The sequence below is a fragment of the Anabas testudineus genome, chromosome 4 (assembly GCF_900324465.2).
Source record: "Anabas testudineus chromosome 4, fAnaTes1.2, whole genome shotgun sequence".
Classification (NCBI taxonomy): Eukaryota; Metazoa; Chordata; class Actinopteri; order Anabantiformes; family Anabantidae; genus Anabas; species Anabas testudineus.
In genome coordinates this window covers 24383564-24407166 of record NC_046613.1, presented here as the reverse complement: position 1 = coordinate 24407166, position 23603 = coordinate 24383564, and the positions used below count along the sequence as shown (strand labels likewise).

General features: G+C 41.8%; 1 protein-coding gene across 4 annotated transcripts in view; it reads right to left on the bottom strand.

The window, feature by feature from the left end:
* Positions 1–23603, bottom strand: part of pik3r3b (phosphoinositide-3-kinase, regulatory subunit 3b (gamma)) — a 152274-nt gene that overhangs the window by 12060 nt on the left and 116611 nt on the right. The window contains exon 1 of one of the 4 annotated variants that reach the window (XM_026345580.1): positions 1331–1797. The exons of the other annotated variants lie outside the window; for them this stretch is intronic. Within the exon in view, the coding sequence (XP_026201365.1) occupies positions 1331–1544 (214 nt within the window). The 5' untranslated portion in view covers positions 1545–1797. Of the gene's footprint in view, positions 1–1330; positions 1798–23603 lie in introns of those variants that run through there. 4 annotated transcript variants of the gene reach the window in all.

Sequence of the window (23603 nt, the reverse complement as noted above, 5' to 3'; positions counted from 1 at the left end):
ACGATAAATAAGCACCAAAATATAGTTGAAATCAATGTCATCCATAGACTAAAATAATTCCTTTGAAAAAGCATCCTAATCTAAGAGTGTGTGCATCATTTCTGCAACATGCCAAACATAAGACATAATACTGCACTTTATGGTGGCTGTGGACTATAGAGCACGTCTCAATGGACAGATGGGGTAAGAGAATGGAGGAGAAAAGGGACAGAGCTACCGGGCAAAGCGTATTCAACAGCGCCTCCTGCAAACAACACAACGTCCCACATCTGCGCCATGATCCATTCAGCGCACCGAGGGGAGAAGGGAGGTGGGGGGAGTCAAATGACACTGGCACAATTGCCAGAATGAATGAATGAATGAATAATATTCAGTTCTGAGGGCCAGTTAGCAAGAAAGGGGCACACAGACTTACAGATGCGTGTCAGTTAAGGATAACATGACTGCAAACCGCCCGGCAGCTTCTAGGTCCACTTTCATTCATTATTCTGGCCCATTCCCCACTTTCCCGTTGTCGGCACCGGGTAGAGCAGATTTTCAAATGACCCCGATGGAGCCATTTCATTCACACTTTAATTACTTTGATAAAAGCAAAAGCACCGGAGCAGGTAGTGGCAAAAACTAGCCGTCGGCTTCAAGGAGCAAATTCAGCTTTAACGAACTGCTTTTGGATTTTGTGCATTTTGGTCTAAAATGACTTCGGTGGCGATTTCTACCAACTGTACCGTTCATCCATCACATTACATTATTTACAGAAGGACTAAGAAGGATTTCGGCTCATTCTATGTAAATGCTACAAGTCAGCATCGTCTCCAAAACGAATCGTTGGGTGCAGGTTTGAAGAGCTACAGCTAGCGTCAAAGCCGGAATCAGCACAAAATAGTACAGACGAGCAATTCTGCAATAAATGAAGCATCGGAGAGGAAGAAATAAAGATTCTAACGTGTTGATGGAGTTGTCATTACTCCTGAAAACCGCTGTTTTAGCCAAATGAAAAGACAAATGTCGCTAATGTTGGCCAACTAGTCTGCTCTCCATTGAAACAAACAGGATTATGCTAACCAAATGTCCATGTTTGGACATATCTCCAGACTGTCCAATTAAAGATGAAGGGTCCAAACCACAAATATCAGCTCAGGTGAGCAAACACACGTGAAATCCTTCGGGAAAGAGCCGGACATCGAGGTTAAGAACCGCCGAGAGGCTATGAACAGCAGCCGGACGTGCGCCGTCCAACTTTCCATCCATCTCAACCAGCACCAGCTCCAGCTCCAGCTGTCTAGTGTGACTCCACCCGAACCACACGAAGCTGCGGTCAGCGGCTCCTTACCTGGCGGCTGGTCCATCTCCAGGTAGAAGATGAGCTCCGTGGAGTAGGGCATCATCACGTCCCTCCAGTCTCCCTCCTCACCGGCTTTCTCCGTCGTCCAGACTGTGTTGTACATCGTGTGGTGTCGCCTGACGACCTTTCTCCACAGAAACGAAATGAAAGGCGAATAAAAAGCGAAAACGTCCGAGCAGAGGGACGTGGAGCTCGGGTTCATAAGCGGCTCGACCTATCTCTCTCCGGGGAAGGGTTCGGTCCGAGTTCCCGCTTCACACCGGGAGAAACAGACGGACAGTGACGTTGGACAGCAGGCAGCGGGCTGCGGCGGCTCCCTCCGACATAATAAGCCTGGTGTGAACCTGGGGCTCTTCATGAAGGCCCTCTCTGCGGGGATGTGGGTAAAGAAGCGTCCTTTAATCGGGGCAGTAGAACCCAGCTCTGCGTGTCGCTCCCCGGCTTCTCCTCCGCAGGTGCCGCCGGCTCACTGACAACAGGAGGCTGGCGGAGGCAGACGACCGGCGGGACAAACCACTCTGCCGCGGCTCACAGGGGGGAGCTACTCTGCTCCAACCGTGACACTCAATGCAAATAGACCGTTTTTTCTATTTTGGATAATAAAATCCAACGCAGACCTCGTAATATTATCTCAACTAATTATGAATTAGACAACTCACCCAGTCCGTTTACATTTGTAATTAACAGTTACCCCTTCTCACCCCCAGAGTTTCTTTCCCTGGCCCCGCCGTTGACCGGCCTCTGCGCACAAAGTCAGCGGCTGAGTTTCAAAGACTGTAGGAAAATTGAGCTTCAGAGGAGAAAGATCCAAATTCTGTGGGTTTCCAGTAATATCCTCGCCTTCCTACTGCCTGTCAGTGACTACAAACATTTTGCACATTTTTTCACATAAGGTGTTGGAATTTCTGGAGCACACCTGAATGGTTCTACATTTGTGAGCATGCCTTTTATAGTTTTCAGTTTATTTCATACAGGTAAGGAAATTAATTTGAAACAGGCAGTTGAGACATGCTTGTGTATATGATCCATCACTGTAAACTATCATATCTGCTTTATGTCATTTGGTCTAAAAGCTGGTGATATTCTATATTTTTCCCTCAGTACACTAATGAAAAAGACAAAAACCAACACCATATTTGATTCCACTGTGCCACAGAGCTCCATTGTCATGCAGAAACTATTAAATGCATCATTAAGTCACACTGTGCCACACATGTGCCTTCTTTCTGCAGGAAATAATCCAGTTCAGTTGGTTTTCATGCCATAGCGAAATAAACTCAAACAGTGGTTGACTCAAATGTAAAAAACACATTCTAGAAGCACTCCAGTGTTCTTCAGAAACTGGTTAGCAGCCATGTACAGCAGAAAACCATGCTATGAGCTAGGGACTATAATGTCTCTGAGATTACAGATTGTGTCCCACAGACTGTGTGATGAGTGTGCACTTGTGATCCCACATCAGCAACTATCCACATGCTCTAGTGTCTCTTCACAAAACTGAGCCTCTGCCTGCTTTGCAACTGATCCTATACCTAGTTTATAAGACTTCTGTCCTCACAGCAGTGGAAATGTATGCCTTTTCATAATTCTTTCACTGCATGTTTTTGCTGCTGAGTCTTCAGTGGAGGAAAAGGTGCCTTTTACAACTTGAACCGAGCCCCCTGAAGTAAAGTAAGTACACTGACAATAAATGTAATAGCAACTTAACCATTAGCTTGGGGATGCTAGAGAGGTGCAAACATGTATTTGAGGAGCCTATAATAGAGGGATTACTGTAAACACACATCAAAACACACACATACACAATATGGATATTAAGGATTTAGAAGATTGTGGGTTCAGGTCTGTTTAACTAATCATTTACTGAATATGTTATAATAAATATTTCAATCAGTCTTATATTAATAAAAGTTTAAATGACTATGGGGAAAGGATCCTTTGTGATTCTTTGCATTGCATAGAAAATTATCGTCCTCAGCTACAGTATGTGTAGCATCCATCCATCCATCCATTTTCTTCCGCTTATCCGGGGCCGGGTCACGGGGGGAGCAGCTTAAGCAGAGATGCCCAGACTTCCCTCTCCCTAGACACCTCCTCCAGCTCTTCCGGGGGGACACCGAGGCGTTCCCAGGCCAGCCGAGAGACATAGTCCCTCCAACGTGTCCTGGGTCTTCCCCGGGGCCTCCTCCCGGTGGGACAGGACCGAAAAACCTCCCCTACGAGGCGTCCCGGGGGCATCCGAAACAGATGCGTATGTGTAGCATTTAAATGATTTTCAGCTCATTGTTTGTCTTTTTGACCTAAAACTACTGTGCACCGCTTTCACCAGAGTTATATCCACCAGACATGTATCTGAGGAACATGAAGAGACCAAACCAGGGTAAATGGAGGCTGCATACTGAACTTAAATTGATCAGACGGACACATACACTCCATTTGAATGTTAGTGTCGGCTGGACTTCGGCAACAGTTTGCAAATATGACCACTGTATCGACTTAAATGGTGATAGGAAGTTTACAGCTTTGTGTTTTCTCTTCACTTGCCAGTTTAAGTTGGTTTCAAGTAATCAAGACCAGATCCAAGACCTGAGTCAGTTACGGGCTAAAGACAAACATTAAGCTAAATCCAGTTGACTTTTTATTTGCTTTGAGCTCTTTGTAATTCCCAAGTGGAAGCATGCTGAAGAAAAATGTATACACATTCATTTCTCTATTTACTTATTATCATTGCGGTGGATTCTGATCTGTTGTGAGAGTGCAGACTAAAACCAGGGGTGACAAACAGTTAAACCATGTCTTGTTAATGTTTCTGAGAAAACTGGTACAAATCTAAATATAACTTCCTCTCTTAGACTCTTTTCCTGCATGTGGAGAACTTTAAAGAACAGCACCCAGTGGAGACCCAGACTGGCCCAGCGCCCCAGTCACACACATCTGCTCTGTCTATCTATCTGTCTGCCTGGTGTCCTACTTCAGGGAGCAACAATAAATGAAAGGTCTGATCCACAATATGCCACAGATCCCTTCTATCTTTACTCAACATCCATCCACCCACTCCATCCAACCCCTCCCTAAATTCTACTGTCTCATGTGTCCATCACAAGAAAAGTAGAGGAGGAGGGCAGAGCGTCCTCTTGCCCCAGCACAAAATAGATGGGGTGGGGAGGTGGATCTAATACAGCAGACACACAGACACACACACACACACACACACACACACACACACACATTAACATTGTGGATGTTTGTGTGTGTGTAGCTGTTTCACAGATGGCTCGTGCCGGTCACACACAGCCCAAAGCTCCTCTCTGTCAAGTGTGTCAAACAGGTTTAATTGCTGCTGCTGCTTGGTGTGTGTGTGTGTGTGTGTGTGTGTGTGTGTGTGTGGCTGGGCAGATGGATCCCTAACAATGACACAGGAACTGACTCTGCCCCTCGACACACAAAACTGAAAAAGAGAGAGGAAGGAGGAGGGGAAGACTGAGGGAGGACGATGATGGGAACAGCAGCGTTGATCTGCACTGTCCCCGGCCACTGCACACTGCTCCCCATTTAACCTTTGTGACAATAGAGCAGAATGGCATCCAGTGGCCTATTTGCATAGCGTGTGCATAATCACATATGAATCAACCCCGCCCACGACTCTGAATAAAACCTAAAATTCTAATTATCTTTCCAGCTGCTTTAGGCTCATTTTTGAATCTACACATGAAAAACGGAAACAAAAAACGAGCAAAAGTTTACATTTAAAAAGAAATGCAGTGATTACTAGTGGAAAAATGCTAATGTTGTGGAATCTGCTTTACACCTGCTACCGATAAAAAATACAATTAACACCAGGTATGCTAGAAGATACAAGTCATTCATTTATTAAAATAATAGAGATGCCATGTGTGTCAGAATAAAAGACTGGAATGCAGCAACAGACGACAGCTACTGAGGAAGTGAAAATATTAAAGTATTTTTTACTCACTCAGCTACATTAACTTGAGGATTAACATTTCTATTTGTGTACTATTTGTGTATTCTGATTTAAATATTAGAACAAAAACTCATTAATTATGATCTATTGGTATTATTTCAGATTTAAAGTAACAGTTCAGCATGTTAGGAAATATGCTTATTTGCTTTCTTTCCTGTCTCTGAATATTACAGGATCTCTGAAGAGGGGTTAGGACTGATATTTCTGTACAAGACCAAAACCAAAAACTGTGCTCACTGACCTTATCTAGCAGTCTGCACTGTAGACAAAGGATTCACTGTTGCTGAACAAGACAAGGCCAATTAAAATCACAATTAGTTGTTTTTAGCGTTCTGTTGCAGTGTACTGTGATAATAATATTAAAGATGTTAGTAGGAACTTTAACTGTTCCCCTGTTATGGTTCTTATACTAAGCTAGGCTTATGCTGCGTTTATGTCGTGTGAGTTAAACAGCAGCAAGCAGCGATAACTGAATCACATCATCTGAGCCTTTTGTTATAATTACACAAAATCTGTTTCTGGACTCAAATATTTTCATAATTGACCGTCGGGATCCAAACATACTGTGTTTGTGTTAAACCTCGTGGTCCCTTCTCATGAATTTCTTCATACATTTCCTGATGCTCCCTACAAAGTGTACTTTTGTGTTCCTTATCATCATCATCGTCATTAGGCCTGTTAAATGTGGCGGGTCTAGTTCTAGTGGCCACCCTGGTTGAAGTAGCTACACTTGGCTACAGGACCTGAGGTGACTGAATGGGCTACTGTTTAGTTGTGTTTAACTACTTTAGCAGTAGTAACACAATGGAAAACCACCATCTTGGACTACTGTAAGAAGGATCCCGACTCATTTCAGTGGGAAAGGTTCATATCCCTACCAGTCTGCCCATAAGCATGTCCTGACTTCAGCTCTGTATTTAAAACACAGACCCTGACAACTACATGAACATCTAAGACTTCCTTCCCAGCTAATGTGACACTACCTCCTAAAAGTACAAAGCAGAATAACTAAGTAGTCAGGAACAACCTTAAAGATAATTGGTTACAGGTTCATGCCTCAATAATTTAACACATAGGGAGAGGCCACTGTTCAGAAACAGTGGGAACACTTTGGATGCTTGATTATATTTTCTGATTGTACATCTGTACTTTTACTGAACAGTGGGTTTTGTGTATTTTTGCTCTAGTTTTACTAGCTCAACATCTAAATGCTTCTTTTCTCAGCCGCTTCGTGTGTGCACAGCAAAGGGAATTGGAGAAAAGAATCTGCATGTGTGTATGAGAAAGAGAAGCTCAGGTGAGCTCCTGGGAATCAGGTGTTGAGTTTGCCATTTCTGTCACCATAGCGACCAAAACATCCAGTGAGGCGCTAACAATGTCTCTTTTAAGGGGCTTTAAACACAGACAAAGGTGCTGTCTATAAGTATCAAATGCCACCTACTGAGTTAAATGCATGAGGTACAAATCCTTGATTTTTTTTAATTATGAAGCTGCATCAGACCTAAACTAATGTGACATCTTTGAATTATAAAGGCATCCTTTATAACATACTGTAAATGTAAAATAAACTAGTCTGAACAATATTTGGCCTTGAAGCATATAGTTCAACTAATGGAAGCACCTGTTTGTCTATCAGAGTTTTGTCTGTCAGGTTTTTGTTCTGCAGCCGGGAAGATTATATTTAAAAAGCTGACAGAGTTTCAGATAACGCTGATGTCCAAATATGTCCCTGAATAACTTCAACCGCTGCAGTCACTCCTTAAGAACAAGTAGTTCAGTAAACTACCACAGCAATCTGTGTGTTTCTTTGTGTGTGTGTGTGTGTGGGTTGTGCCTGTTTTAGGTTGTGTATAATCTATCTGTGCATGTGAAGAGAACATCTGAGGTCAAACACCACCTGTGCCCTGAGTTACAGCTTCCAAAACCCAAAACACAGTGTCACTTTCTACAACCACAGAATATAATCTCAAACGCTTCATTATTAGCAGCTATTGTACTTTGTGAAATGAGATAGAAAGTCAGACGGCACAATGACTGTGACACATGCTGACATGGGTAATCTTAACCTTCCTGCACCTGTGAACAGCAAGCTTATCTGCATTATTGTGTTTGAGTTTCTGTCTGTGTGTGTGTGTGTGTGTGTGTGTGTGTGGAAGAGACAGACTGCTTTATATTAAAAAGCTTGACTCTGGAAAAATGAAGGATTTTATTACTTTAAGACAGTGAAAATTAAACTCTATATGAACAAAATACTGTAGTAATCACTCCTCCTCCTCCAGTGATTTGTATTTGGCCCTTTCCTGCTTCAACATGTCAGTCTGCAGTGACAGAAACTATGACACAACCAGTTTCATAAAGTAATGGCTTTCCCTGTATGGTGTGGAAGAACTTGGCAGACCTGCACAGAGCTCTGACCTCAATCCCATACAACACCTCTGGGATGAAGTGGAACCAGACCTTATCACCTAACAGCAGTATTGGATCTCACTAATACTCTGGTGGCTGAGTAGGAGCTAATTCCTGCAGCCAGGTTCCAAAATCTAGTGGAAAGCCTGAAACCAGAGTGGAGGTTGTTGCAGCAACCCACTAATGCACATGGTTGTAGAATGTGGGTGGAGTGTTTGGCTGGGCACATGCTTATAACCATTTAGTGTTGTTGTGATGAGTATTACATAAAAAAGCAATTCAATAACTATTTGGCAAATACAAAACAGGGGAAGAGGGAAAATCAAGCCTGTTGAGCCAAAGTCTACACCTACAGGGCACAAGTCAGATCCAATGTGCTGGTACTAGTTAGCTTCAACCAGGTTGGGTCTTATAAGAGTGGCCTAAGTGTTGGTCTATGGAGATGTATTATGTTATAATAATTGTTAGTTTTTTTAGCTTTACACACGAAGCCTGAAAGTCCACATGTTTCAATCTATTCTGAATTATCCTATGTGGATCATAATATTGAAGAAATATGAGCAAATATGTCCTCTGCTAGTTTAGGTATTAAGAGAACCACCTCTAAGAACTTTGACTATTTGCAATAGGAAAACTATCAGTAATATTTCAACAGTCAATTTCTGTGTTTTTCTTCCACCAAATGAGCACATGTGCAGTTTGCAGTCTTGTGTTTTATAGGTTTAATTGGTCCCCTGAGTGGGTATGTGTCTGTGTGACTTATAATAAAGCAGTGCTTCAGAAAGCACAATAGTACTGTATATCTACCTGACACATCCCCATGTGCCAGAGACTACTGTACTGACTGTGTAATCTATCAAACACTGAGCATGTGGTTAAGGGTTCTCTCTTTTAGAGGAAAGTCTACAGATTTCACAGTCACGGGAGAAAGAGAAGCTAAAGACAGAGAGAAGGGCGAACAGAAGGAGGGGGAACCCCAGCTGCAGTGGAATACCAGAAGTCACAGGAACAAAGAGACGACATCTTTAGAAGAGAAGAAGAGCAATGGGGTTCCCGCTGTCCTGAAGTTCTGGTTTGGACACAAATATTTCATGCACTTAGAAACAACTGTCCCTTAACATGCCAGTGTGTGTGGGGCTATCTTTGACTGTACAGTGGTGATGAGGATCTGGTTTGCTCACTGCCTGCTCTATTTCTGCACTTATTATCCATGGCCCTCAGCACTTTTTATGTTTTCGTCTGCTGCTGTAACAACTAGAGTGGAAAGTACAATTTAACTGAAGACACGAATAGGCTGCTAAACAGAGACAATGAAGTGGGGTCTGAGAGACTTTAGAGACACACACACACACACACAACAGTTGCATAACATAGTGCAGCACTTTTGTCTGTATTCTACCTAAGTGTTTCTGGAGGGTGCAGTGTGTCATTCACCAACATCACTACTACAGTTATCTATCTAATGCACGATATGACTGAGTTGTCGTCCTTCTGTTCTCTTGTTTTTTCAACATTAGATTTGCTGTTGCTCATACTTTACATGTGATATCATGCTGTATATTAAAGGATATGAACAATGGTTTGGTGGTTGATGGTTTGGTACCAGACATAAATAAGACGGTTCAAGGTCAATGTTACCTGTGGGCTGCCATATGTCTGTGTGTGCTGTCGTTTTTCTATCTTTGTGAGTGCTCGGTACTTAGACTGAGGACATTGATTCTGTTTTGTGCTTAATTCTGCAAAAGACTTTGTAAATATTAAGAATTAGGACTGAATTTGGATTATGGGTCAAAGAATTCATTAATGTCAATAAGGCCTCACAGTTATGGAAGTATAAACCTGGATATGTGTGCATGTGTGTGTGGATCATGCGATCATAGTGGGTTGGAGCTACTGCAGTGAGCCATGCAGAGAGGCCATATTTTCTGTTACAGTTACATATGGCCATTGAAACAGTGTGGATGATGCTTCAAATCCCCCATACTGCTGCTGCAATTGTCCTGCTTATTTTGTCCTTATTCTGAAAATGGTAAGACTTGATAAATCTGGCATAAAAAAGGAAAAACTAACGGGAAATTAAGCAACCTACATCTTTAAAAGGCTATAAACATTTATATTATATGTAAAGAAACTGTTTTTGGAAGCATGAATTTATGGTTGTGTAAATTAAATGATGGTATGTAACATTAGTTCTGAATATGTCTTTCTATGTCAATTCAGCATTTATGAGAGGACAAACATCAACATTTTAGATCAGAGTGAAATAACCAGGTAATATTCTTATGATCACAAGAAAACATTTTCAATCAACTACATTATATTTACCCATGTTCTGCCCATCAGTACGTCATCAGTAGAGTAGGTGAGTGATCCACTGAAAAACTAATTTCTTAAACATCAACTTATGCAGATGAGAAAAAAAGGATTCATGCCTAAGTTACAAATTCAGACCAAGGAATGTGCACAAGCCTGTTAAATACATTTCTTCTGATTGAACGAACATCTCTGGGGGTAAGACTGAGCTTAAACAAATTGTGGAGAACCATGCTGTAGTTCACATCACAGAGGCTGGTTTGATCAGGCCTTTTGATGCATCGATGCCTCCGGTGGATCCTGCACAATGGATTTACACCGGCTGCTTTAGTCTTATTGAGGTGTATGCTGGCTGCACGTCATGTGCACTCCAACTCAAGCACACCGATTAGCTTCACTGTCTCAAACTTTCTAGCTTAGCTAATTCAATGAGGAGCCCTCCCCTTCTTTAGCTCTCCTGATCTATCCAGTGAGCCAGTGGAGTCATCATTATTCAGAGTGGATTCAGTTTCTTTCCTGGCATTGACTGATCCTGTCTCACACAATCAAACCGGTGAAAACCTCTCCACCTGTACAAGTTGTCTCACACAGCAGGCAGACACACAGAGTCTGAAAGTAAGTGAAATGTTCTGCTAGTAATGAGATCAGGTGAAAAATTGAAAAAGACAAATGTCATTTATTCATGTGATAATTTGCTCAACTTAAGTTTGGATTTGCACCTATTCTGGGTGTTTAAACAGAAGCTCTGGAACAGTCACTTGTGAAATTACAAAAGTAGTGGTACGAGTAAGAGGATTGGATGAAGGCCCGATTAGAAATGAAAAAAGCCAGGTTAGAAGGGTGTAATGATGTCTGATCATGCATTGAACAAACCGGCAACATCTGATTCTGAAATAGTCTCATGAGAAATAAAGGATGGGAGGTAAAAGTAACAGGCTCGGGTGAAGCCGAGATTGGAGAGAAAAATCTGAACTACGAAAATTGTATTTATAACTCCAGGGATTTATCAGAGCAGAGGCTCTGGAATATGCAAGAGGGACATAATTGCAAGCTCGAGATTGAAAGTAACAGGACCAGGTGAAGGCAAGAATGTAAATGACAAAAGCCGTTTTAGCACAAGGCCGTGATGTGTCATTAGTCGCTCAATTTAAATTCACAAAATCATATTCATACCATACATAGGCAGGGACTGTGTGCACAAAAGCTCCGCGGTCATATGGGAAATAATTGCAGGGTTGGGAGCATCAGTAATGGGACTGGATGAAGGCAAGACTGAACACGACAAATGCCAAATTTAACCAGACAGAAATAAACCGAGCAAGGGGAAAAATGCCATTGTTGCATCAGCCTCCTGTGTGCAGATTTGGTGTTAAAAGGACTAAAAATATGATTTGGACTGTTGCAGTAATGGGGTTTTGTTGTTGCAGTCAAAAATAGGGATGATGGCTTGCCTCTCAACCATCTCTGTTTTTGGGTGCAGTGAACAATCACAGAGCCAAATGGGAATACAGCTTTAGAGCAGGCAGATAGATGACACACATACAATTTCCAACTTAACCAAACCCAAATCTCTCCACCCCTCCTCCTCGTCTCTCTTTTTCAGATTGCAATATCACGCTGGCACGAAAGACTGAAACTCTCTATGAGCATCTGCGTCTTTTCCCTCTCTCTGCTTATGTCAATCTGTTCACCTGTCAAGATAGTTCTCTGTTTTCACTCGTTTTGAGACCGACAGACATACAAACAAGAGCAAAAACTGAAACAATCCACATCTTTCTCCCTCTGTGGGGAGGCAGACCGAGCCAAGCAGACAGGAGCTGACTCGGTAACGGGTGATGTCATCCTGCAATGTGAGCGTCCCTGTGGTACTGATCCCATGATGCAATGCTCTGGTGACACTGTGAAACAGGTTGCTGCTGCTGCAGGCTGCATCCAAAACTGCTGAGCCGCTTTTCTGTCCCTATCCGCCTCGCTCTCATTTTTCTGTTTCGTGCTCTTAATCTACTGTGTTTTTGTTGTGCATCTCTTCTCCTGTTCTCTGCCCTAAATGAAGAATTCCCTTATTGTTTCCTCTCACCCAAATCTTCCCAAGTCTCTGCCCTACATTTCCATTGTTTCAGTTTTGTCACTTGATCAGATCCCCTCAGCACCATTCTTCTTCCCCCCTCCTCCACTCCTCCTTTTCTCTCTTCTATATTTGCTCTCTACCCACACAGACCACCCTCCCTCTCCCTCCTCTTGCTCTCCACTGGTTGTCAAGGCAGCAGGGCACCATAGCTCAGCATTATTCATGCAGTAGCACAGTCAGCCAGCCACTTACACAGACAGACAGTCAGTCAGACAGACAGGCAGTCAGATGGGCAGAAAGCCAAGTGGGAAGGCTGCAAGGCCGTCAACTGTTCCAGCAGAGTCCGAGTCAGAGCTTAGGGAAAATATTTATTACTTTTGGCTTTCAATTTTAGAAAATTATTTAAATATAAAGCAGACATTTGACTTCAGCTTTTTCATATATCATAATAATGATTTAGCAAAGTCATCTGCAGTTGAAAAGTCTGCATTGGATCACCACAGTAACATTAGTTGAACTTGAATAAATGCACTAATGACTTCATTTGTAGCATGTTGAGCATCAATTATAAATATTAATGTGGCTTCGTAGAATGATAAAAAAAATCCAAAACATCGTGCTAGGAGGTGGGAAATCATTGTCAGTAATGAGAAGAATTCAGAATATGATGTGTGGTAAAAGGGTCAACATGCAAAAACACTAGAATGGTTCTTTTGAATGCTACAGAAATAAAAGCCTGATAAAATACTAAAACATGCAAATAAATGCACACAAGCCCACTTGAGCTTTAGAAGAACTGTGTGGTTGTGTGTGTTTCCTATTCAGCCCTTTGAGGCCTTGTTTTATCAACAGCTAGTAAACAATGATGGCGCTCTCAGAGACACAGCAGCACCGAGGCCGAGCAGCTCTGGATGAGATTACTGCAGAGAACAAACACTCCTTATCTGATTCCTAATACAGTACATCAGTCAGGAGGACGACCTCCCATCTTCCTCTGATCCACCCAGACCTCTCCGCTGACTCTCTCATTCTTCCTTCACCTCTCTCTGTTATCTGTGTATGGGTTTCTCTGAAGTGCTTGTTTAGCATGCAGTGCATGCTTGAATTAAGACAAAACTGGCTTTGAAACCAACTGTGTAGCTACAAAACACATGTTTAAGATTAATGTGAGCACTGTGCTCCCTCAGCTTAGCAAAAGGATAAAGCACTTGATCTACCAACCCATTCAACCTTCACCTATGGTTCTGGGCGTTCAGTAATTACTATATGAATGATATTGGAGAATGCAGAGACTGGAATCACTATGCAGAATTCACACAGCCCTTCCTGTTCTTATCACACATTTCTGCCTGTCCCTCGGAGGTCTCTCCTTGGATGACTGAAACATCTTTAACTCAATCAAGACACGAGTTCTGGTCTTTCCAGCCAAATGCTAAAATGCTAAATGTAAATGAGTCTCTTTTGCAGAGTGGCTGGGGACGGACTGAGACGCTAAGGCATCCAGAAGAAGCTTGGAGGTAGTTCAGACATCTGATCAGGTCTCTCTATAATCATATTCTGGACACATCCAGCTGGGAGGAAACCCTGAGGCAAATCAAGAACATACTGTAGGGATTATGCATCCCCTCTGGCCTTGGAATACCCAAGGAGCCTTCTCAGGAGACTGAACAACACTGTGAGAAAAGGATATCTTGTGTACTTTATTTAGTACCTCCACCATCACGTACAAGAATCATACACTGCAAGCAGCTGTGTCACTGCTAACAGGGCATTTACATGTACAGATACAAAATAACTGGCAGTAGCTGGGCACTACCGGACCTGTAGTCCCGGGGGTGTGTAGCTGAACTGCATCAGAGCATATCAAAGCTGCACTTCTATTGAATCTGTAGGACTCTGTGAGGGGTACATGGCAGCAGAGTCAGACCTCCACTGACAATGAGTTGGTAGCTGTCATTGGCTCAGCCTTCCAAAGAATGGATATAGATCACACTGTTTACAAGGTGGACAAAGCAAAATAGCAAGTACTTTGAGTGGATAGCAAAAGAAGAAGCAGCAGCAGCAGCTACCCCCAGCAGCATTTATGAGATGTTTGCATGTGTGTGTGTGTTGGGATAGTGAAGGAAATCTGTGGCAGGTGTACAAACAGATACACCCTGAGAGCCAAAAGGGGCAGACAGAGCTGGTGTTTGTCACACTCATACACTGCCTGCTGTGGGGACAAAGGTGCAGGGTCACGGAGCACACAGGGCCATGGCAACTACACACACACACACACACACACACACACACACACACACACACACACACACACACACACACACACACACACACACACAGTTACTGTATTTCCATGTCCCCCACAGCTTACACTAAACCAAATGAAACACGTCGGAGTGAGCCAAGCTGAACCATGCCGACTGACATGAGAGGGATTCCAACACCCCCAGGGCGGAAACGGAGGATTTGCTGCTGGATGAGAGGAAAAGTAAAGCAGGGAAGAGAGGAGCATGTGGGGTAAACATGACAGTCCTGTGGCGGATAAAAGTATGCAGAGATGCTGCCAACAGGTCCGGAAGTGGAGCTACTGAGCTGTGGGCGTTGTAGTGGGAGAACAGACACTTCTGAGTGAGAGAACTGAGCTGATGCACTAATAGAAGTGATATGTGAGACTGTGTCCTAATTCCAAATTACACAATATACACCATCACAATTTTTATCAGGTTTGAACTTATTATACTATAAAACGATTCCAATTACGCATCATGGTAAACTGAGCTTCAATATGAAAATGATTATGTTTTTCACCAAATATTTATTTAAGTTTTCTGAGACTGAGATTGAAACTTGAAATAACTTCTAATAACGTATTTTTTGGCCACTTGGTTTCCAAGTTGTAATCAAGGATGCACATATCGGAGAACTGGGTATTTCTCATCACACTGACTATAAAGAATTTAAGCAGAATAAATTTAGCATTGTGTCACAGAACAGGCAGAGAAGACTATTAGAACAAGCAAATCGCAAAGACAATCATGTCAGATGTGTTCCACGGTGAACGCCTCTACTCTTCACTACAGAGAGGAGCCTACAGGAACACACAAGAGAAAACTACTGTTCAAAACAAAACAACAACAGTGTCTGTTTCTGTCTGATCATGATAATGTGGTAACGTTGGTTACGTGTTGTAACCCCAGCTCTACGACTTAAGGTGTAGTCATAGCATTGGAAGCTCAATTGAATTTAGTTGGTATATTTTTTAATTTTATGTAGAAATATTTTGTTGCTTTCTCTAGAGTCAGGAGTTGGAGAATAATGACCTAAGTCTTCAGCTCTGTCCTTGACACAACTGATAAAATAACTAATGTGTGTTGTTCTGTGCATCTTATATCTTTTACCTTTTATTTATGTGACAAAAGATTGCTGTAAAGTGACCCTCCTCTCGAAATAAGTAATCTAAGTGTTAACTAACTTCCTGTGGGTTTGTCTGTAGGTAGAAGCTGTAGAAGTGTTGTAGTAAAATCTGGACTATTCATTAAAAGAGAAACAAAGAGAGGAGAACGTTCGGGTTCTTTCTTGATATTAAAGTTGAGATGAGGAAAATCTTCCAACATTAAACCTAAACAAACTATTGACTATTAAAAGTCATGTCTGGCCTGTAGCTGCCCACAGAAGATCTGTGCTCCTCTCAGTGAAGTACATTATTAATGGTCTGTGCTGTTGTCTGCCTGCAAAGAGTTAACTCCAGCGTGCCAAACAGAGGGTGAACTGAATGTCTAACTGAGCATCTGAATATCATTGTGACAGCCAAAGACCGAGATAAAACAGCAGTCAGCCTGCCGTCCCTCCTCCATCACCAAACACACCCCTCCTCTTATAAAAAAATCCCCTGGCTCCTCTCCTGCTGTGGTGAGGTGCTGTGTTTTAATGTAACCCTTGATCTTGCTTTTTATTTGAACTTTTCTCACCTCATTACTCATCAAATGTCACAAGGGCTCTTTGGTAAAGGGCAGTTGGAGTGGGAATCACTGACAGCAAAGCTGAAATGACCTGGCATGAATGACATAAAAAGGACCTTTGGTGTCAGGCGCAAACCTCGGGCTGCTTGTTTTAAAGTGCTTTCAACTTGTGATCCACTACATACAGTATTAGATTAGAGGTGATGCAGTCTGGGAACATTGCTAATGTGGAAATAGCTAAGAGGCACACACTCCACATCTCCTTTCAACTCAGCGGCCAGTGCAGCATAACAGCATAAAAAAACACTTTATAGAGCAAGAAATACACAAATGCATGCAAAATATAATGGAAGCTCAAACAACCTGAAGAAAAATTAAATGAACTCTAAGCTTTTGTACAGGCTGACAAAACAGAAGATATGAGGAAGACAGTGGGAGAGCTCCACACGACTGTGGGGGCAGATTTAGTAGCAAATTAATAATAAAATGGTCAATAAAAAGCCGTCCTCACACAGTGGTTTCTATTTCACAGTAACTGGCCATTTTGGATTTTGCTGTGTCATGCTTTAAAAGCATCTACCACATGAAGACATGAAAACAGCGGACTATTCCTTTGTTTGTAATGCAGATACTTTATATATTTATTAGAGACTACAGCAGCAATGCAAATGTTGCTGTTGTCATAAGATGACAACAAAATGACACAAAAAGTGACAATACTGTCAAAGTCATCTGTTATTACAATACAAGCATTAAAAAATTAATCTTGATGTGCTTTTAAATGCAAGCTAGAAATTAATATGTAAAACATATAGATTATAACTATAATTTTAAAGAGGTCTGACATGTGCTCTCTGACAACCAGTTAGTCTGGAAATGCAGAATCCACTGACCACATAACTGTAGGACATACTGGAGTCATGAGATTGTCAGAGGAGATGAGAGGCAGGTTTCTTGTGTATGTATATTTGCCCTTATTACACACTGCATGTAGTTTTTCTAAGTTGGGTCATGTTTCTTGGAAAAAAGGAAAAGTGCAAGAAAAGAAGTGGAAGCTGTGCAGCAGTAAATGGATGGTTTAGCTAACGGGCAAATGCACTGGTCCACTCAACCACGGAGCCTCGTTACATAAGCTCTGCATAAATGTTAAGAGAGCAACGTCAGAGCCTCAACATCTGCTGTTCTATGAAAAGACTACAGTACCAATGTTTTATTCTAGCAAGTGGTATATGAAGGAGAGCACTCTGCACCACAGCTGGCCTGGATTTCCACCCAGGTTCAGATCAGGACAGCACAGATTGAAGTGTTCTCCACAGATCAACGGCAGGGGTAATCCAGGTGAGTCCATGGAAATTCATGGAAAAAAGTATATTGTCCATAAGGTAATGAATGTGACAGAAACAGAAACACACTCCTCTGGTGTAATGGGAGCTGCTTCGGTTGGCATTTGGTTTTAATGATATTTTAAGTGTCTCCTCACTTAGCCTGATTAAGACCTTTTAGAAGAGCATAGTTGTTCTTCGGGGTTCCTATTCCAGATATATATCTGTGAGCTGAATTTACTGGCAAAATATTTTAATTAAACATGATTGCAAAGTATATATATAAAAAGAGAAAAGTATTGAATATAATAAGAAGACATTCAGTGGTGTTCAAGCTGTTTTATGTAGAACATGAGACATTAGGTCTACAATACAACAATTAGAAAATCATTAAGGGTGTAGTTTCAATTTAAATCAGGCAGACATTTGAAAGTACCCAAAAGCAGCCTGGAACCTGGGAATGATCTTGTTGTTGGTGTACAAAATGGTGTCATCTGCATAAAAATGTATATTGCAGTGCGGAGCTGGACAGTATCTGTAAGTACAGATGAAACAGCAGTGACTGAATACACAGTAGACCCAGGTCTGTTTGTTAACAACCATTAACAGTAATATCTCGCTCTATCGATCTCTCTTTGTTTATTACAGCTTTTTTGTTACACAGGCCTTTTTCTTCTCCTGACTTGCACTGGTTTTAAATTAAACTAATAAAACTAGTTTATGTATCTTGCAAACCCACAGAGCTGACATGGAGTCAACACTTTATCCTTCCCTGCCATTGGCTAGCTGTCATTTACCATGCCTTCAAGCCAATCAAGCTAAGAGGTTGTATGTCACCAAGGAGATGGAGCAGATACAGTAAATATCAGAAAACATGGATGTGCCTGCCTGGAAATTCCCCCATTTTGTTTCATGGACTGTTCTCTCTCCCCTCACCCTCTCTGACATAGATTCTGTCTCTCCCTTCTCTGCCTGCTCTTTATCCGTACTATACATGGGGACCGGGCGGGTGGTGTGCTTCACTCTAATCTAGGCCATGCTGTCACCCACATGTTGTCTGCTGAATAATTATAGCCAAGCCGTGGGCCGACAGTGACATCCACAAATCCTGAGCACAAATTAAAAAAGACAAATCTAAACCAGAGAGTAGACCAGGCAGAAACGCAGGGACGGGAATGTTTCATCTACTCACTCCTGCCCATTAATATTTCATGTCAACCTTAAAGGATTATACCAGTGCTTGTGGCATGTTCTAGCCTATTTGTATATTTTACATTCCTACCAGCCATGTTAGAAAGCATGCTGAAGTGTTCTAATGTGTTTTGCAGGGCTCTCTAGTGCAAAAAAAGAAGAAGGAGACCAAAAAAACTACTCCATGGCAAGTAATTAAGTAAGAACAAAGTTAGCAACTGGAGTATTTTAAGCAACATAATTTATTTTTAAATATCAAATTTAATTTTTTTGTTTTGGTAGTTTAAAATCCTTTGCATTAAAAAAGATCTTAAATCTTGTTTGAAGATACTGTTTCTACGTTTCTAGAACTGAAAGTTGAGCAAATCCAAGTGAACCATCATGTCAGTGTGTAAATGTAAAGTTAAATCCCAATGGAAATGTCAACGATGTGGGAAAATATTAAGAGAGTCACTGCGTTTTGTGCTATAGATGTCACAGAATTACCAAATGATCCTTTGTCTGCAAAAATTCAGTTGTGTCATAGTTTGAGGTGAAGTTGAAATTGTAGAGTTCAGTTATTTCTTCCAAAGAGCTCTTAAGAAGTATTAGTAGTAAAAGAAAAGACTTCTCCTTTTTGCACAGGACATAAGTTCCCGGATTAGTTGATCCGTTGGAGTGAACGTTGTGTAGTTTTATCATCATTCAGTCTGAGTGCAAACCCAAAAGGTTGACAAGTCCACATCACATCACGGTTTGTGTGTGTGCGTTGATGCAGAATTTGCTGGTCTAGTCTCTCCTCTTTGAGCAGATTGTGTAATAAGATTAGAGAGGTCAGCTGTAACATGTATTAATCAGGCTTTACTCAGAGACATGAGCCATTGTGTGTGTGGACTTGGAGGGCTTCCTTTGTGAGCTTTTGTGCACAAATACACATTCACACAACTTCTACTTTGCTCTATGGGAAGTTTTTCATTTGTTTCTATCCCTTTTGCACGGTTTCTGTTATTTATGCTGCCTTTGTTTCTTAATATTAACTTTAAATCTTTATTTTACCACATCCTCTTATGGCTGTGCTGGACATGCGTTGAAACTAATATCCCTCTGTGAATGGGACTCCGGATTGGAAGGCTAAAGGAACCATTTCCTACAATGTCACAGGCAGCGAGGGCCACGGCAGCAAGTTCCTCTGCGCTCTGGGCTGTGCTCACTAGAGAACAGACTCAAAGCTCAGGACAAGGAGATTTGTTAATACAGACATGCATGATTCTAAATGGACTGTAACTATCTGTGTGTGCGTGTGTGACCAGGGTTTTTTTTTTTATCAGCTCCAACAGCTGTTTCCTGCACTGTCGAACTCAGTGGGCAGCAATGCCAGACCACTGACTAGCTACAGGGCAGATACAACATGTGTGGGTGGGTGTAAAAAAGCATAAAAAAGAGATCATATTTCAGCTTGTGAGTGTAGGAAAATGTGAAGACTTGCACCTTTGAATCCAACTTAATGTGTACGTTGGTGTGTGTGTGTGCGCGTTTGCACAATGTGCAGTTGTGTGTCCAAAATGATGGATTAGTGGCTCAGAGTGAGGGGTCGCTGGAAATGTAGCATGAAAGCTCTGCCCTGGGGCAGAGACACTCCTGACAACTGGTGACCAGTGTGTTTGTGTCTGTGTATTGTGAAATGTGCTGTATGCAGCTCACTGAGGAACCGGTGCCTCCAGATCAGCAGCGACTTCAGTATAGAAACAACCTTGAAAACTTGGCACAGTAACACAGTTAAGGTGAGTTTTATTCTACATTTATTAATATCATTAAATCCCAAAGACCCCATAAAATCAACTAGTCTCACAATTGCATGCATTGCCTTATGGAGTTGCTGTGACGTCATCTTTAGCAGCTGGAGGTTGTCGCGACGGAGAAGCTGCACCGTTTGGTTGCTGATTCAAATGAAAACAATTATTGATTATAGATTTAATACCACCTCAGCCTCATTGTCTGTGAGGTCATTAATAACACTGAAGTCACCAAAGTGAATGTTGAACTCAAAAATTGGACATTTGAGGAAGAAAATCCATTCCTGTGTACGTTTAATTGATATGTTCACCATCAGTTTGTCATTTCTGTTAATTGTGAACAGTTTGTCTCTTTGTATATAAAACCTAATCAAAGTGTAATTATGTTCAAGACAAACGTATTTATGATTGCAAAATTTGTAGGAGACAGTTAAGGATTTAGGTGAGTTGTAAAATGACTTCTTTGTAGGACATCTGGACAGTTAGCACTGATGTAACTACAGTACGATTTGTTAATATTCCTGTGGAGTTTCTCATTTATCACTGTAACAGGTGATCAAGTGGTTACACACAGAAATAAAGGGAAACGTTGACCAAACAATGAGGAGCAGGAGGAAAAGTAAATACAAATCCCAACATGTACCTCCACTAATGTAGACAGGAATGTAAACTACAACCTGTACACACACACACAGACAGACAGACAGACAGACACACACACACACACAGACACACACACACAGACACACAGACACACACACACACACACACACACACACACAGACACACACACAGACACACACACACACACACAGACACACACACACACACACACACACAGACACACACACACACACACACACACACACACAGACACACACACACACACACAAACACACAGACAGACAGACACACACACACATACACACACATACACACACAGAGGAATATGACATTACATTTCCCAGACATCACTCTGAATAAGCTCCTGCGTGTTCCCTCTCTTCCGTTGTTTCGGTGGTTACGATGAGAAACGGAAGTTGTTTCTGAGCAGATTTGAAACTCTTTTGTGGATTAAAAAACTGTGTCAACATCTCTTGCTGCTGATCCCAAATTGCAGCTTAAAGAAGCAGCAGGAGTGTTTCTAATACCAATAAGAACTATGACTCCATCAGGTTTTAAGTTTTGAAATTAAATAACTACGATGCAGACAGCAGTCTTGCAGGTCTCTTTGTGCGCTGATCTTTTCATGGCTGTCTAAACCGAGAGAAACAACACACAATCTGATTTCCCCCGTCCAGGCAGCCGTGAAGAGATCAGACACGAGCTGCAAACAAAAAAGAAACTTCAAACTGTACTTCCTTTGGCTTTTGGAATTAGAAATTCAGCATCCATGAGCTCTGACGGTGTGGTGTACTTGATCTATAGCCTCCTCCTCCAACAGTGAAAGATTAAACACGAGCTCAGTCGAACCTTTTTTCACCATCATGTTTTTTGAGCCCCAAATAAATGAGAAGATATAACCATAAAGTGGCACTTGTTACAACAAACTGCACAGAATATCCATCAGGGACAAACTGATCACTCAGTCATTACACATCACTATGCCACTTTGTTTTCATGTCTGAGGCTCTAATCCAGCCTTCATCTAGCATGGCTTCATGCCAGCGAGGGAACACCAAGCAATTAGTGTCTTGAACTTACTAACAAATGTCAGCTTCACTATAGTGGGCTGCTGTGTAAACCCTAGTCTTCTCTGATTTACTTGATTAAATGTGTTTATTTATTAAGCATTCTGGCAGATCAATAAACGCATGTACCCATAAAACCGCCCCAGTTCAACAATTAACTCCTCGAGCTGATAAAAAGAACCACAGTTACGAGCTGACATGATCAACTGGTTCCCGTCAAATCCACGTTGAACCAGATTGAGTACAAAAACCCACAGTGATAAGCTGCTTATATGAATTCAACACCAGCCTTAAAGTTGAAAGTAAAAAGACTCATTCTGACAAGTTCTGATGAAATGAAAACATAAGACTGGATATTCTTTGTTTTAGGTTCATTATAAATTTTAGCTGATTCCACAGGTTTTTCAGTATTTTAGTGGTTTAACTAAAACACACTGAGTTCTTGTGGTTCACAGTTTGTACATAAATGTAATAAACTGTTTTTCTATCTCTGTACTCTGAACATTTCTCTCCAGCTGTTGGTGTGTGTTCTCTGTCAGCTCCTCTGTCAGCACGTTACAAGCTTCACTGTGGGAACATCAGCCCAACATTAATGACAATGATGCGCCACTGACATCTCTCACTCTGACACAGGCCATATGCACACACGCCTGTGCCATCAATGAATGACACCCCTCTGCATGTGCTGGTGTGTGTCAGATCTCCTACTGTGCCTGAGCAGGAGAAAGAGGGGGATGACAGAAAGGAGGCAGAGACAGACGGCTAGAAAGGCGCTGTAACACAAGAGATGCCGATAGGAAGAGGAGGAGAAGGGGGTTCAACAAAAAAAGATGATTACATGGAGATTTGCCAGCGAGAAGAGAAAGAAAAGGGGGAAAAGAAAGGAAAGAGTGCGACATCTGCTCCAGCTCCCTTCAAACCAATGTGACACATGAGGGAGGACGTCTGCCTGGCTGCCTGAATCTATTACACTAATAAGATTCTCCTCAGTGCCGTCCCAGCTCTCAATGTATGTTAAACAAACACTGTCAGAGCTGCTGACAAAATTCCATTCTGCAATCCCAAACTTTTATCTACCATTATTTTAATGACTGTTTGCTTTATATAGTTCTGCAATTGGAGAAGACGCTGGCTCAATCACAAAATATCACTGGGAAGTTTTCTTTTAATTATATCCTCTATATTACTGAATATTGATAGAATATAGATCATTTTCAGGTTTTAGGCAAATAAAGCTGCAGAATTAACTACTTAAATCGAGTATCTAAAGTTTAGTAGGCATGAAAAGCAGACCTTTGAATCCCTATGTGGTCCCAAATGTGAACGTACAAATGACACAAATCACTCACCTGAACTGCACAAACAGAGTAAACACTCTGAAAGCATGAAGTAGTGTGAAGAATTAAAAACTAAATTAACAGAGTGCTTGAAAGAGGTCCCTCGTCTCCAAACGCCTGGCCAGTTGGTGGATTAAGTTAGCAGATTTTCTTTTTAGGAATGTTAACAAAAATCTTCAGACGCGGCCACACACAATCTGATCCAGAGAGGAGGTTAATC